General features: G+C 40.8%; 2 protein-coding genes across 2 annotated transcripts; both read right to left on the reverse strand.

Moving 5' to 3' along the window:
• Positions 1 to 814: 814 nt before the first annotated feature.
• On the reverse strand, positions 815 to 9,880 carry LOC144937828 (putative sodium-coupled neutral amino acid transporter 11). Its single transcript, XM_078865332.1, has 8 exons — positions 9,817 to 9,880; positions 9,098 to 9,204; positions 8,195 to 8,274; positions 7,325 to 7,395; positions 6,517 to 6,678; positions 3,416 to 3,528; positions 2,171 to 2,305; positions 815 to 1,774 (listed from the first exon to the last, which is right to left on the reverse strand). The coding sequence occupies exons 1-8, from the start codon at positions 9,878 to 9,880 to the stop codon at positions 1,496 to 1,498; spliced, it is 1,011 nt and encodes a 336-aa protein (XP_078721458.1). The 3' UTR covers positions 815 to 1,495.
• Positions 9,881 to 11,155: 1,275 nt separating this feature from the next.
• LOC144947101 (putative sodium-coupled neutral amino acid transporter 11) lies at positions 11,156 to 16,495 on the reverse strand. The gene is made up of 5 exons (XM_078876307.1): positions 16,368 to 16,495; positions 12,928 to 13,069; positions 11,847 to 11,921; positions 11,258 to 11,415; positions 11,156 to 11,167 (listed from the first exon to the last, which is right to left on the reverse strand). The coding sequence occupies exons 1-5, from the start codon at positions 16,416 to 16,418 to the stop codon at positions 11,156 to 11,158; spliced, it is 438 nt and encodes a 145-aa protein (XP_078732433.1). The 5' UTR covers positions 16,419 to 16,495.
• Positions 16,496 to 16,700: the final 205 nt, after the last annotated feature.

The raw sequence follows: 16,700 nt of genomic DNA on the forward strand, positions 1-16,700 counted from the left end.
TGTTTCTCAAACTGTGTATCAAGCAGTGGCTCATGATAAATCTAGTTTTAATTTGTACTTGAACACCACTGCTAATGCATCCCAATAACGTTTTGTTTGACGTTAATGCAGTAACATAATTTAGACCATACATTTGGATATTTTACCGATTTGTGCAGACATACATAGTATGTATTTGGGGTTTTAACTACTTAAACTGAAGAAGCTATGGTTTTTACATAACAGTACAAAAAGGAAATACCTGTAGTGGAGATGCTCCAGATCCATCAGCTTCAGCTCAACTCTCAGCTCTGGAGGTTTCCAATGACCCCCAGCCTCAGCTCAGCTCCGGCTACAGCAGAGGTCGCAAACGGGTTTTGATTCCTTACCCGTACCCGGCCGCACCAGGGTCGCAAATGGGTACCCGTACCCGGCCGGGTAGCCGTTCCCTACCCGTACCCTACCCGAAATGAGTGACAAACGGCTACTCACCAGTGACTCACGGCCTACCCGTACCCGGCCGCACCAGGGTCGCAAACGGCTACCCGTACCCGCCCGGGTACGGGTTGCCGGGTATCGGGTAGGGTACGGGTATCGGGTACCCGGTTGCGACCTCTGGGCTACAGTGACCCCAAATCCAACTCGGCTCCGGCTCCATTGAGGCCAGCTCGATTGATTTTGGCTTCGGAGCACAACATAGACAACTGCCATGCTCTGCTCTGGGGCCTCAAAATCTTCCTGAGCTCTGGAGCCGGAGCCTCACCAACCATAATTCAGACTATGTACAGGTGCAGTGGTACAGCATTAAATAAAAAGGCAGATGTTTTTTCCTGAATGCAGTGTTTATTGTAACAGTATAATCTATTAATGCACTTACAAGTAGGGCCTCTTGAACGTGTACTATAGTTACCATATTCCTCAACATTGAAATGACTACATGCGCAGTAATTGTGATTTAAAATATACTATTGTATTTGAGATATTTGGTTTTGACCATGAATAGAATCGCAATGGAATACTGCATCACTTAAGCAACACAAAGTACTGTACATAACGTGCAAAATAAATAAATTATTAAATTACTTGAGTGGAATCCAACATACTCATACACCCACTTTAATTATATTAACTGTTTTATGTTTACTGTTTTAATCATATCTCTACAAATTAGATACTGTCAGATGCTAGGAACCTTTTAAAACAAATCGAAAAATTACATCACACTCATTTGAAATTGAATAAGTCATGTAAAGTTGGTGTAAAGTATTTCAATACTTTTCAGTTGAATGTTTTTGAAAATCAAAGATTTGCCTGGAACTCGATATTAAATCATGGCGCAAACACAGTCCTGGAAATATACCGTTAAATATTATAGGCAGTACGTCAAAGCATAGCATACATTGTAATGGTCAAAAATACAACACTAACTACAACATTAGGTAGGAAAGAAAACAAAACTAGCACTTTTCTATTGAGGACTACAGCACTGTACACTAATTTATTGACGAAGCAATCCTCATGTCCACAACCCAGCCACAGTGCTGCTGGGGAAGGTGACATTGTGGCCGTGCAGGGTGGTGATGTTTAGCGATGTGCAGTAGAACATCTCCTGGCCATGTGTGCAGGTCTGTTGGTGCAGCAGGGCCATGACCAGCCCCACTCCCATGATAGCCATCCCGCACAGCAGCAGGACGGCTGACAGCAAGCGGTTTGGGTTGTACCACGGCTCGGATGAAAGACGCAGGTAGCACGCCGCGGGCAGAATGAAGACCAGTGGCGAGGCACACAGCACGCCCTGTCCACGTGGACAAATGTCAGGCGCTTGGTCATGGCGATATGCCGTACAGCTCCATATGCAACTGCAGGGCGTCCCAAACCCATGTCCTCGTGTCCCATCATGGTCTGGCTCTCTCGTTTACTAAAATATCCACTCAGATGCAATTAACGTATTACGTCATACCTGTCTAATTGTTGGCAAGTATGCAAATCTGGACCCAAATCTGTAAGCAGAGCTGTGTGGTCTGCAAAAACTATCTGTGCCATCATTCTTCAAAATATCCAGGTTTATCTGTGATTTGCTCATGTATAAGTGGAGTAATTTGCAGAAAACAGCCCAGATAATATGGTCCACAATGTTCATCCCCAACATCACTGAGTTTGTTTTCTGTGTATTGTATTTGTTAAACCTCACATTGAGCTCCAGCACAATGCCCAAGCAGTCTGTGGAGATGGAGGCAGCCATGGCCGCTGCCACAATCACCACCGTGACGATCGTGTGTCGCACGCGGCTCCACGGGGCCGACGCAAAGAACACGTTCTCAAACACCTGGGGAAAGTCGCACATTATCCATCCCTGCCTGGCACTGCAGCACGAACTGCGAGTTTCAAAGTAGTGCATGTGTCTGAGGCACCACTGGTGGTTACATGGTTCTGTTTTGAATACAATGTGAAGTCAAAAAGTGCAAGTAATCTCCCAGCTCAATTCCCATGCGGGCACGAAGCCAATGGTGGAAATTTCGCAAAGAGTATGTGTGGGTCGGTCAATCCATAGGACACAACCACTGTTGACTTCCCACAATGTGGTACTTATTTTATTGACCTAATATGCAAGAAAGATGGTTGGCAAAGTTGACTTCCAACCAATATTTGGATTCGCCACCTCCTGATCGTGAGTAAAGTACTCTGTCGCAGCAGTGCCTGGGTTATGTATAACGTCATCATCTATACCTGTCTTTATATTGAGTTTCTGCAGAGAATCACATCTACATAAACAGCCCATTTTGTTAATCCTCTGCTGGACGAGGGTCTCCCCAAGCCTTCTGGGCAGTGAGGGTTATTTGGCCATAATTCACCACGCTGGTCAATGTGGGTTGGTGATGGTGGAGGGAGCGCAGCGCAATGGACGTTGCTACTGTGTCCTCCTGCTGACAACATCTATTTACACGTCTTTTGATCATGGTCGTGCTTCTGAGATCTGACAAGATCATGTACATTATGAGTGATTTGACATAGGCTTAAATGTGTAAGTGATTTTATTTATAGCTAAGTAAGCAGAAGTGGGTTTGCTCACTATCAGCTTGTGTGACACTACAGAAGGCAAATTACTGGGCTAATTGATTATGTGGATCATATATATTTAGCATGAGCTTAAAAGAATATAGAACTTGAGGCTGGCTGTGCCCTGTGAATGCAATCAATGAATCTCCAGGCCATAATTTTCGGGCTCTGCTTTAAATCATCTTGATTTTTGGATTTTTCTAGCTAAATACATTGACTTGACAACTGTTTATTTGTGCTACAGTCCATCTTTCCATTAATGTGAGAACACAATTAGAATTCACAAGAGTAACTCACCAAATCATGAATGTCTATGTTTCAGATGCTGTACAACAGCAAGTGTGTTATGTGTGCAAATATATGGATGTGAAAAGCTCACCTCTCTGGTAACAAAACACTCAATGGGAAATGTGAGTAGTATGCTCAGCGCGTAGCAGAAGCGGCCTGCTGTAACCAGGTCATCGTTTTTGCAGTAATTCTCGAAAATATCTCCTGTGGATGAAATGGGAGGGCAAAAGCATACAATTTAGTAGCGGTTTTCCTCTGGGAATAAAAATATATTTAAAATGCTGCCTTGTGAATTCTCATTTCTGGCACTTGACGTAGAAAATGATTTAAACTGAATTAGTTCTGGCAGAGGGTAAAAGCCTTTGTAAGGTTTGCTGTCCATGATGACGTCTTGATCTTGTTTCATTAGTTAAACAACTATAAATAAATACTCTCAATGGATTATACCATTTGATAGTAATCATAGTATGCGGTACTCCATGCCGAATTTAACATGTACAATACGTTACCATGTTTCCTAGTTGCATTTTGTATATGTTAAGTTATAAGATGAAATTAAATATCAATAAAACAATGTGTCTGTTATCCTGCCTCAACACAGCAGCCGTCTGCTTCTTAATTGCACCTTCGTGACTAATTTAATGAACAAAAAATTGTGTTTCTGAGCCAGCGGCTGTTGTAAATACCCAGCAGGAACATGTATCAATGTTGAAAGCTTTTAAGCAAAGTGTCTCTTTTGTGAAGCTCTGCCACTGAGTGCTTGGAATATAATTCTCTGTGTGGCCTACTTGCCCGCACCCATATCTTGTATTTCAAAAGAATAATTGAATGTAAAGTACAGAGCCCGAGAGTGGCACTAACACGACTGGTAGGTGTTCTCTAGTTTGCCGTGTGCTGGTGATGATTTGCCGTGATATCACGTTTGCGGCCGTTATGTTCACAATATCACCATTATCGTGAATATTTTCCACAACTATATAATTGTATTTCACAATTTTCGGATTGTTGTGCTTTGCCGTGCATCCAGTCCTTCAACTGCAGTTCACACAACATAAGCCTGCCTGCCATACGAGCTGTAATCAGAGACTTTACTTTATATGCATTATGTCTAGAACGCACATGCTGTTATTTACGCAGAATTGCGAAATAATTAATTTAACTATGACGTCATATAACGACCGTGCCGCCAATTGCGCCCAAACATATTTAGCAAAACAATGGGTCATATTTATGTATTTATTCTTGTGCTTTATATTTGTTACAGGATTTCAGAAATACACCTGTAAGTTAATCAAATATGAAAACGGAAATAATTCAACGATAATATCACGATGTCACGCTAATTTGTAAAGCCGACAATACGTTTTTGCGGACCTTATACGCTATATTGTAGAATCTCTAGAGCTCCCTTCCCTCCACTGGAGGCCCTTCCATCAGCAGTTTGCGTGAGCAAGGAATTGCAGTGCTGCACATTTACATGTCACCTTTAAAATTCACATTTCCGATTTCTATTGACTATAATAATAACGGTAATATGAATGTTTTTTTGCTTGAGACCACGTAAATATAGTTCGATATATATGGATGATATTAACACGTAAGATTTTTGCGACCAATATCCATAATACAGGTTTTTTGGGTTAGATCGCGTAAATATATAAATGTGTCGTTAAACCCGCCACCACCCGACACACTCAATTAGTAAGGTTTGTCACGTAAACAGAACACGCCAAATCGTTACTAGTACAGCACACCGGTGTGTTGGAGAGAAAAGTAATTACAACTATCTTCATCAGGCCTGATTAAGCTAGTTGGATATTGTTAGTTAGTTGGATATTGTTAGTTGGATATAGTTGGATATTGGTCACTAAATCTGGCTGTCGCCTGATGAAGCTATTTGTAATTACTGGCGAAACGTCGTATTCAGATTGTAAATGTTGTGGCTTTGCTCTCCAACACACCGGTGTGTGCTATGGTATAAACATAAAAATAGACAAAATACTGTAAAAAGTTAATGGATTTACTGTGCCGTACTTACCACTCCAAATCTCAAAGACTATGTATAGGGTGATGTACGTACTACGCTCTTATTTCAACAACTCGATGTGTTTGAAGATCGCCGGTCCGATGCAGCTTTTAGACTGGTGCTTGGGCGAATGCAGAATTACACGCATTTTTCGCCGGATCTCACTTTATATTTTCAGTTTTTATTACTGTAGTTATTAGTCATGAAAAATGTATATAGTGCTGTATTTTCATGAAGCTGTATGTAGTGTATATTGTACTCTATATATTTAACACTGAATCAAGCATAGCTACTTTTGTCACGCACATTGTGCCGATCGCCGGACTGGTTACAGCCTTTGGAGCGGTTTTACCGGTTTCGCCGGATTGGTTTGGGACCGCCCGATAATATTGGAAACAGCAGGATAATCACGCGCCGGATAATCGATGATCAACTGTAGCTCTTTTCAGAAGCGACCTGGCCACAAATGATAGCAACAGTGGCTTATCATGTGCTAATTTATAACACCCAAATACTCTAAAAGGCTTGTTTTTAAATGTGGAGGGAAAACACAAAGAACCCCGAGAAAAATCCAGACGACCACGAGGACAACATGTAACTCCAATATACAGGCATCAGGGTCGGGGGGCGCCAAAGTGGTGAGGTGCCAGTGGCGAGATATTAATGACCTCGCCTGGTATACAGGAGGCCGTGGGTTCAATCCCGACCCTGATTTGGAGTTTGTATATATCTCTGTGGTCGTGTGGATTTTTCTCCAGGTCCTCCAGTTTTTCCCCCCACATTTAGAAACATGCGGTTAGAGTATTTGGCTGCTATACATTTCCACATGATCAGGCACTTTGTTGAGCTATCATTTGTGGTCAGGTTACTTTTGAAAAAGAGCTATACAGCTCAGTGGGTCTTAACTGATAACATAAAAATAGTTTCATTACATTTTTATCTGAAACGTAGTCCAATTATAGACAATGTGTGTTGAGTTTTTTGTTATATGTGCTGCCAACGCAGCAGCATCACCAAATTATTTGTTAGACCGAATCCTGAACTTGGAGGTATAAATGAGTGAAGTTCACGCAGCAACCAAGGTCGTAGCAATAGAAGAGTGATACACAGTAGTATGGCTGTTTCGAGGCAACCCGAGCTGATGAGCGAGTTTAATTGCACAGTACCTTGTGTGAATCCCGTGAACGTGGCATAGCCACACGCCGCGAGGATAAGGCTGATGATGAGAGCGCTCAGCACCGACACGTGCGTCACGCGGGACCAGTTGCTGAGTGAGGGCTGCTCCAGCGAGCCGTAGATGATGAAAGTGTTGTGGTGGCAAATGAAAGCTAAGTAGGGAATACCATGGAGAATACCACACGGTCATTACTTTCGCCTCTCCCAAGCACATAGCATTTGCAGCAGGTGAAGCGTTGAATGGAATAATGTACCGTAGAAAGCTATCTCAAAGGGACCAATTCAATAAAGTGCTACCCAAATACTGTAATGCTCTGTACAGGCAATTATTATACTCTCATATACATAGATGGAATTCTTGGGACAATTATATTCGTATGTGCATTAGACAGCCCTTTTGTCATTCCACTGCTGGATGAGGGCCTCCCCATGCCGTGTGGGTCGTGGGGTTATTATACCATACTTCACCACGCTGGTCAATGTAGGCAGGCAGTATAGACATGGAAGCACATAGTTGCAGTACAACATTGTATTCTACGGCACTGATATAGCATTGCAAACATCTATAACACCTGTTTTATGCAGTGGTTACCCATAAAAATACTAAACAAGCTCAAACTCTGCTTAGCTTCCAAGATATCACGAGATTGGGTGTTTTGTGGGTGATTTGGTCATATGCTCAATGGAGTCGTGTGTAGTGCAATTGTGATTGATATTTTATTATGCTCACAAAATGGACCAGGACGATGATACATTGTATATGTTTTTCAGCTCATATCAAAGTTTACTTGTACTCACCAAAAGCCATGATGCCCACTGCCTGCACCACATTTGGCTGCGCAAAAGTCCAAGCATTCATGGAAGCAGGACTTTAAAAAAAGGCACAGAAACAGCTAGAACTTGCAACTGAGATTGGTAACAAGTCTCGTAATGCACATCACAGACAGTATCAGGGCATGGCACTTGCATTTCTCTTTAGGTTAAATCCATTTCCAACCCACGCATAAATTAATCTGGCACTGCCGCTGTGCACAGCTGTGAACAAATATGCAGTACAGGAAAAGCATTTATGCTGTCAGCATGAATCATTGCATATTATTTTATTTAATGCCATGGCTTACAATTGGGGATGTGGTATTGTGTACAATCTCAACAAAGAGGCGTTTTTGTATAATTATGGTTTTGGAAAAAATCCAGCAATGGTTTTCCATTTACCTTAGCTCGGAGAGATGACAGAAATTGACAATGTACTTCCCAATTTACTTAATAAGCCTAATGGCTTTGTATGCTCTGTTTCGAAGCTATATTCTTTCACTCAACAATCTCGGGATGACGTCAATGTACTTTTTGAGAACACCTCATGTTGACCACAAAATTCACTTATAAAAGCATGGCAAACAATTTTTATTTATTGAGCATTTTACTACAACAGGATCTCAAAAATCTATATAAATAAAAATGTATGTTCTTTAAGACAGCATGTAATGTAAGTACATTTGCAATTTGCAACTTGAAAATACAGTAATCAAGACTGTCATTGAAGTTAAAACGTTGTCGTATTCGGTGAGTCATATAGCTTTAAAAACAGCAACGCCTTTTTGAGTGCATTTGGCAATTATGTGTATGAAACAGTAAAATGAAAATGTCAGTCACTGGTGCCAGACTTACATTTGTGGTCCCAGTGTGAATGCTCGCACAACCACCACAATTAGGATGAAGAGTGTGAAGAACACTGAAATCAGAGACACCTGTAGAAATATTACACCATTCATGCCCCGAAATATTTATCATCATGATATAAAACAAGTACAGTACTCCGTTATGGATGCATTATGGTGCATTTTATACATTCTGAGCAACAGTTCTGACAAGCCAGTTATGTTTTTATTGTCGTTTTGTTATTTTCTTCGAATTTTTCATATTCAAAATGTGGGCCTATCAATTGATTTTTACGTTTGAGATTTTTGTATATGATTTAGATCACTGAAAATGCTAATACTATAGAAATGTCGTAAAACAAAGAGATTAAGTGTATAAAAAACGTTAATTAATATTGATCAGTTCCACAGCATGAAGAAAACAAAGCTAGTCCCTGCTCGCAACAAACGCTTGGATTCAGGGTAGTGTAGCAGAATTATTAATTCATATTTAGAAGACAGACAGGAGGGTGCATTTTTGCACCAGTATATTTATGCATAAATGGGATAAGTGTAAACGTTAACAAGAGAGACTTCGGAGGCGATATGAAAGTGCCTGGCAAGCATTGTGTGAGGGTAACGAGGATCTTGGTGCTGAGCGTGTGGAAGGGGGTAAGGTTGTTGTGAAGCAGTGTTGCAGAGTGCTGTGAGAATACTGGAAAGATGAGTTTGGACATACCCGCGTGAAAGCTGTGATGGCAAGAAATGTATAACATTGCCATGTTTTACAAAATTGTCATTGGATATAAATTAAAGTTAAAGTTTTCTCCTTCTTAAAGGACATTAGCCTGCTGAGAATTGGGCCACTAAAGTGCCATCCTGAGTTGCAAGTGTTGGCGAGTGTCATCAGCGTGGGGGTGAGTGTCGTTCATACCTTTCCCAACTTGGCCACATCGCGAAAAAGGGATAGTGGCAGGGTGCAAAACACCGAGGTGAGGAAGATTATGAAATATCTGTTTGCCAGGACATGCTCCGCACCCACTGATTCCACAAGAAAGAAAATCGTACATTGATTCAGCTGCATGCAAGAGCCTGCAAGGATTATTTTTGCAGCACACTCTGCAGACTGAAAGTCTGTAAATAACGTTAATTAATGTTATCATATGGAAAGCTACAGTCAAAACCTTGCTTGCATAGATCCGTTTGATTTTGGCAAGTAAACATGTGCTTCACGGTGCTCCGTAATATATGGCAGAGATATTGATTCAAGCTGCTGTCAATCAAGCGGGCAGAATTGAGGGAATGTAAGCATTCTGCACGCAATAATGTAAGTGCTCTGCACTTAAAATACCACACATGCAGCTTTGGTAACCATAGTTTGCTCTTGTGAAAATTAATTGATCCTGAATGGACTATTGCTGTTAGAACTAAGGTCATTCAGTAATGGATTGACATAAGGACACTTATTTAGGAATACCAACAAGCACACACACACCATTGTTTTACAATGTTCTTAGTAGTAGCATGGCCCAGCTTGCTACACATGCATATCAAGATGCTTCATGCAATAGATGAGTATGTATGGTCTAAGTGGCAATAATATAAAGCTGTGCTTGTGTATTTTGAAATAAATTAGTGAATCAGTGGCCTTACCTCCTGGAATCCGTTCAAACACCTTTGTTAGTGTATCACCAGTTATGACATTGTAGCTCACCATCGCTGAAAAACATCCATACCAGTTCCGCCTTGACCTCAATTGCATGCAATATCAGTAACAAATATAATGATGTACATTGGTAAGGAGTATATAGCCCTAAGGGAGCACAGAATGCTAAATAACACCATTACAACAATAACATTTAGCCAATTATGTTTTTTGCTTCACAGTTTTTATTTATTTTTAATGCATACATGTGGTGCGTGAAAATTACGTGAAAATTAAAAGAGGTACATTAAATTGTTTCTTGCTGTGGTTGTCCCACCTGATGACGGATGCTTGTGTTGCGCCCGAAACGTCGTTATTTAATTTATTTTATTCCCACGTGACTTTACCGAAAGAACCAAAGAGTATAGGTACATTAAATGTACATGAAGCGCGAGAGTATAACATTCTCCAGTAACCCTGTCGCCACCACTGGACTGTGAGCTAGGTTGAAATGTTGAGCAAGTATCTGCACAGGTATTTTGTAATGGAGACATGGGGACATTCTCTTTGGTTCTTTCGGTAAAGTCACGTCGGTAGAAAAAATAATAGATCACGACGTTTCGATCGCCACACAAGCAATCGTCTTCAGGTGGGAGAAAGAAACAGGCTGCTGAAACAAGTCCTTATATATATAGTCGAGAGGGGGGTTGCCACTTCGGGCAGAGGGTGGGGGCTAGAGAAAGCGAGTGGGAAAGCTGAGGAGGTGGCCATTGTATTGTGAGAGATTAGCATGTCAATGTAAACGAGCCAACACAACGGTGGCTGTGCTAGTGAGACATCCAGCTCGTTAGAAAACGAGGGAAACAAAACGAGGGAAAACACCACATAGAGGGAAGGAGAGAGAGACACACTCCGAGGCACACCCACACACGTTTCAGCAGCCTGTTTCTCTCTCCCACCTGAAGACGATTGCTTGTGTGGCGATCGAAACGTCGTGATCTATTATTTCTTCTACCTACGTGACTTTATCCAAAGAACCAAAGAATATGGATTCCTGCAGTCACGAAAGCTTCAAATCAATATGGGGACGTTAACCAAAAATGTATTAAAACGGACACTCGCCAACGTATCTTAGCTTGTGAGTTTTTTTCATCAAAATACAGAATTCCTATAATCCGCGGCAGCTGTAGGGTCTGTAAAAACTCCTATAATCTATGCTCTAGTCGCATTATCTGAAGCTTTTTCATCCAACTTCGCAAGATGGCTTTGTATCTTTGCGAATAAGAGAAGTCTAGCGGCAGATTCATCCTATTACCCATGTTTATCCGCAGAATAGGTGGAGTAAAATTAAAAGTAAAACTGTGGATAACAGGATCCGCAATATTGTTCCGTCGGATCTCCATGGATAAAAAGGAGTTCGGTGTAAGTTAAACAAGCAAGGAACCATACACGATGCAGAGGGGAGTCCTCACCAATGAATGGGTAGGTGAACTGCAGTAGGGACAGCACTATGTAGCCGAAGTAACCAAACGTGCTGTGCACCAGTGATTGGTACGTGGTGGTGCCAGAGAGAGAGCCGGACTTGATGAGCAAGATGATGGAGTAATCTGTACAGAACGGGGGGGAGGGGGGGGAGGAGGGGGCACGCGCTTGAGCTGCACATTAAGACACTGACCGTTCCAACGTGCATCACATGATGCATTCCTAGAATTTCAACACAATGGCACGTTGTGTTGCTTTTAACCACTCAGTACAATACAGTTTACTGTTTATAAACATAACGTGTGTATTATGACCAAGTGACCCACAATGCACCAAATCTTGACAGATCTCAGAAGCTAAGTAAGTTTCAGCCTAGGTCGATAGGGGGATCACCATGCACAAAACAGGGTGTTGCAACCTGTGGAGCCAAACATTATTTTGCACGGTATGTAGCCAACCGTGCTAATCAGAGGTACGGTAAAGAAGTAGGTGCGGACAGCAGACAGCAGTACAACTTATATATGGCGGTATGTGTGTACATGACCACGCGTGTCACCTGTGACATAGGCCACCACCACGAGAAGCAATAGACCCAGAGGGAATCCTGCCTGCTTCAAGGCATAGGGCAATCCTGCGCACTCAGACGGAACGTGTTGTGTTAATCAATATTGTTATTATTACGATCAACCATGGAATTGGGCCGCAATTTACAGTTCTCTGTTCCGTGACATCTCAGTCTTAATTTAGGCACCAGAGAGTCGCATAGCTAAACAAGTGTTTATTTATATGTAGGATATATTAAATTATGTTTTAGATATTTTTTATAGTTTTTAAATGATGTCAATGTAAACTTGAAATCAAAAGTACAGCATATGCAGCATAATATGTTTGTACTTTAAAGCTCTTTGTCAATGCAATTCTGGATGAAGCCTGCCCATGCTATGTCAGTCATGGGGATTTGTTTGACCTAACTTCACCATGCTGGTCAGAATGGGTGGGTGAAGGAAGGCAATATTGCTCGCCACTAACGTTGGCTGTGGCCAATAATCCAATGCAGGTCACCAAATTTATAGAACAGTGCACCGACCTCTGTGCCAGTGTAATTAAATAAGTCATGTTCTACCCACTGCTGGATGAACACTTCTCCAGTTCGTTGCCATCCCTCACATATTTTTTTGAGATCTTGGTTTATTAGAGCTTGGGTGACTGCGTCAATTTCCTAGTCGATCGCTTTCGATTATCTGCAAAAGCTAAGCATTGTAGTAATTGATATTCATTTCTGTTTTCCAGCATATGACAGTATGTATGTGGACAATGGTAGAACATTTTCCTAAATATAGCTTGCTCCTATGGTTGGTTGGCCTCTAAATAGTTCATTATTCTGTTCCCAACAATCTTTGTAAACAATGTATTTACTTGAGAGTGAATGGTTTGCAATTATTCAAGTCAGCCTTTCCTATTTAATATAAAAATGATTGAAACATCTCCCAGGATTGAGGTATTATTTCATGTGAGCATTTCATAAAAGGTCTACCAATTTTCTTCCAACGACCAATTCCACTTTTTTGATGATGTTCACATTTTATCTTTTTTTCTCGGTGTCATAAAGTGCACAGAGTGTTTGGAACACCACTCACCTATTATACCTGCCCCTATGATGGAGTTAAGGACATTCAGACTGGCGGAGGGCAGATCACTTGTCCCCCCTCTCGAGTCCTCACCCTCAACCTCTCGAGGGAACAATGCCTCCCTGTCACTGGCATGGACATCCTGCGGAGACTGAGACACGGTCGTGAGCCCCACACCAGAAAATAAATCAGTGTATCAAGGAAATGTAACCGAATGACACATTCTGCACAATTGTACCACAACACTATTTGAAAACTTGACTGATTTAGACATGTCAATAATAAATATTTGAATGTAGTAGTGTTAACTTAAAATTTCGTCAAGATATAATCAACGTGATTGTCAGTAGAAATGCAGAGGATGTTTTATGTCACACTATGACAAATGGCTTATTTTGTACCCTAATAGCTAAATGATTAAAAAAGCTTTCAAATAATTTTTATACTCTTCATGGGTAATAAATCAACAATGACAACAAAATGGAAATATTGTATTTACTCATGCATTTAGACTTTAATGGTGGCTGTTCAGACCAAGTTAAAACGAAATATACAAATGTCATGATTTGAGTTATACTTTGTATTCCAATGTCAACTGTATTTTCAGAACCACACCTTCCTGACGAATGGTTTATTTTGAACCGTAATAATGATTTTATTTAAAAAAGCTTTCAGGTTTCTTTTTTAGACTTTCAGTGTGCACTAAAGGCACAGTGACAAAGCAATGAAAACAGCGACATTTACTTCTGCATTTTGAATATTTTATAGCACCCTTTCAGAACAAATCTTTATAAAAATTGCAAAGGTCAGGATTTCAACAACTACAAATATATTGTCTATAAAATGCCACTGCATTTCAAGACTTTTGAAAAATGAAACAAAAAATTAACATTTTCTCTGCCCATTGCGTATCACAATAAACTGCGTTGTGCATGTTTTTACGAACGAAACGCAGATTTTAAAACGCGTTGAAACTTTGCTTGCATTTTATTTCTTGCCAGTTAAAAGGCCAGTGATAATAACTAATGAGACAAATGACCAATGTTAATTCTGCCGTTTTACAGCACATGGCAGCCCTTCCCTTAAGTCTCTGGGCTCACTATAGCCATGGCAGTCAATGAATGAGCTAATGTAAACAGGCACACGCAGCTGGTCAAACATCCCCATGATTGCATGTCACGCGGCCAGTACTGGTCACCTTTTTCAACAATAACGCAACAAAAGCAGCCGTTCATTTGGCGCAGAGCCGCTAATGCAGGTTACGACAAAACAACTGCATCTGTTTTTGACGCTGGGGGTACTTGTGCCACATTGACAGACCAATTAGGAGGGTTCACAAAATGCATTTATGATCTTGATTTAAAATGGCTACGATGCAACAAAAAAATTGCACAAATGCAGTCAACTCTATGCATACAAATTTAAATATACAAGAACTGGAATTTTAAAATGTAGACCCTCAAATGATGTCCCAGAGTGATAGGTGTCATTCATTAGGCAGCAGCCTAAAGTTCTAAATTGCTTTAAGTCTCCTGTTAACTCCTAAATGTTTTGTTCGCCATAATCAATGTGCCCAATTAATGTCTCCCACAGAGTTTGACGCTGAAAAGGAACACATCCTACTAAGGGTTACCAGCAAATAGAGAGTTCAACATCATGGTATGCAGGGAGCTGTGGACGTGTATCGTGCAATCCTGCAGCTGACATATCAGAGTGCTTGACTACTTTAGTTTATCCCTAGATAAAAGTAAAATTAAAAAAAAACTTATTAAAAAACACGCTTTAATGAAATGTACCCTACTCGTAATGGCAGAACTCCTCGACTCCGGGAAGTGGCCACGAAGCTTGCCATAACGTAAGGGACCGTGGTGATTTACAGCCAACGTCAGTTGAACGTGGACAATTAGACCCAAGCCGAAACATATAACATATAAAAATGAATGTTTAAAAATACTTTTTTTAATAGAATATAGTATTGTCATCAGTATGACATAATTATACCAAGTTTCCAGTCGATACCACATTGGGAAGTGGGTTAAAATTGAGTTATAAGATTGAGAATACGACAACAACAGATTGAGTTCATAGAAAGCGTGTAAGAAGATTGTTTAAAAATGTTTTGTTTATTTTTATGATAGACTATGGTATTGTCATCAGTATGACATAAGTATACTAAGTTTGCAGTCGATACCACATTGGGAAGTGGGTTCAAATGTAGTTACAAGATTTGAGGATACGACAACAACAACAGACAGAGTGAGTTCATAGAAAGCGTGTAAAAAGATTGTTTAAAAAAAAATGTGTTTCTTTTTTATGATAGAATATGGCATTGTCATCAGTATGACATAAGTATACCAAGTTTGGAGTCGATACCACATTGGGAAGTGGGTTAAAATTGAGTTACAAGATTTGAGGATACAACAGACAGAATGAGTTAAATAAAAGCGTGTAAACAAATGGAACACGAACTGCAGTACGGCACTGCTGGCTTCAAGCATTTTCCGGCATTTCAGATATTCATTAGGGCTATTCCTGAAGCCGTTCACTGACTTACTAATATAGACATGCACATTTAAATGTTACTGATAAACTTTCCACTCAAGAATAAGAATGCAAAATAATACATAAAATTCTCCATCAAAATAATATGTAAGCTTAAGACATATATACTGTATACACACACTAACTACTGTATACAAAAATCAGAGTTGCAAACTAGATTATCTGTACTTAGCTGCGAGCTGTACTTAATTGCCATGCATTTAAATCAGAGTTGTGTCTATAATCCATCCATGTTTTGTCTTATTCATTGCTTCCCGAAACCAAGGGTTCACGTGATTTCTGACTTGAGCTTGGAGCTTAACTCTTGAGCCAAAATTCCAGGCAGGAAGTACGTGGCATATGGATACAATACAGAAAATACAGCCGGAATTTAGGAGTCTTCAGTTTACAACAGAATATTTGGAGTTTAAAACATTCCACGTTAATCAAAGAGAACCACAACGCAAAAAAATGTCCACCCCCCCCCCCATCGCATGAGGCTACAACCAACATAAATTAACCCCAACATCCCCATCACTCGGATTCGCCGTGTATGATTAATGCTGGCATCAGGATTTACACATGCCACATTTACTCCACCGCATTTTGTTATTCCATGTAAAATTGTCCAAACGCAAACATTATACCGTGAACCAACTCATGCATGCGCGACTGGGAAATCAGAACACGGTCAGTCGCAATGTCTCAGGGCAACATTTCTTTTGACACATGCCACATTAAAACAACGTCCATCTGGGGAGGAGCAGCAACGCATTCTCTCGTTATCGCGATGTGCATATTTGCTCGAAGCTCGTGGTGGATGTGATCGTGGTAACGTAGACAGCGAGACGTAATGCTCACTGACACGTGCGTGTGTGTGGTGGTGGAGAGGAGAGCTGACGGGTTACCGATTTGGCTCCCTCCGAGGTGTCCCGGTCGCGTTCTTGGTTTTCATCCATGCTCACGGAACTCCTTGCTTGTTTGTAATGGTCAGCGAGACTATTACTAATACAGCGAACACCACCACCACCACTATGTCCTGTATCGCGCAGTCGAATGAGCACCCACACGCGCAAATACTATATTATGTTTAAACAATGCAATTGTCAGCCTCTGCGCAGCAAATGCCAGACTCAAACTAAATAACACTTTTGTTTTCAGTTCACCCAATTGGCACTCTTCTATTTGCCTCGTTGTGCCATTGTTCCCGATTATCTTGCGATTCGGTTCGGTGAGGAGGT

This window comes from Lampetra fluviatilis, chromosome 2, assembly GCF_964198595.1.
Source record: "Lampetra fluviatilis chromosome 2, kcLamFluv1.1, whole genome shotgun sequence".
NCBI lineage: Eukaryota > Metazoa > Chordata > Hyperoartia > Petromyzontiformes > Petromyzontidae > Lampetra > Lampetra fluviatilis.

What these genes read in the sequence shown, in the direction of transcription:
- LOC144937828 (XM_078865332.1), bottom strand. Translation starts at nt 9,880, where the DNA reads ATGGTGAGCTACAATGTCATAACTGGTGATACACTAACAAAGGTGTTT. An exon ending in AGTGGGCATCATGGCTTTTG is followed by an intron (nt 6,679 to 7,324) that starts GTGAGTACAAGT and finishes TTCCCTACTTAG; the next exon opens with CTTTCATTTGCCACCACAAC. An exon ending in AGTGTTTTGTTACCAGAGAG is followed by an intron (nt 2,306 to 3,415) that starts GTGAGCTTTTCA and finishes GACTTTCCCCAG; the next exon opens with GTGTTTGAGAACGTGTTCTT.
- LOC144947101 (XM_078876307.1), bottom strand. Translation starts at nt 16,418, where the DNA reads ATGGATGAAAACCAAGAACGCGACCGGGACACCTCGGAGGGAGCCAAA. An exon ending in CCTCGGAGGGAGCCAAATCG is followed by an intron (nt 13,070 to 16,367) that starts GTAACCCGTCAG and finishes ACCGTGTCTCAG; the next exon opens with TCTCCGCAGGATGTCCATGC. An exon ending in CATAGGGGCAGGTATAATAG is followed by an intron (nt 11,922 to 12,927) that starts GTGAGTGGTGTT and finishes CTGAGTGCGCAG; the next exon opens with GATTGCCCTATGCCTTGAAG.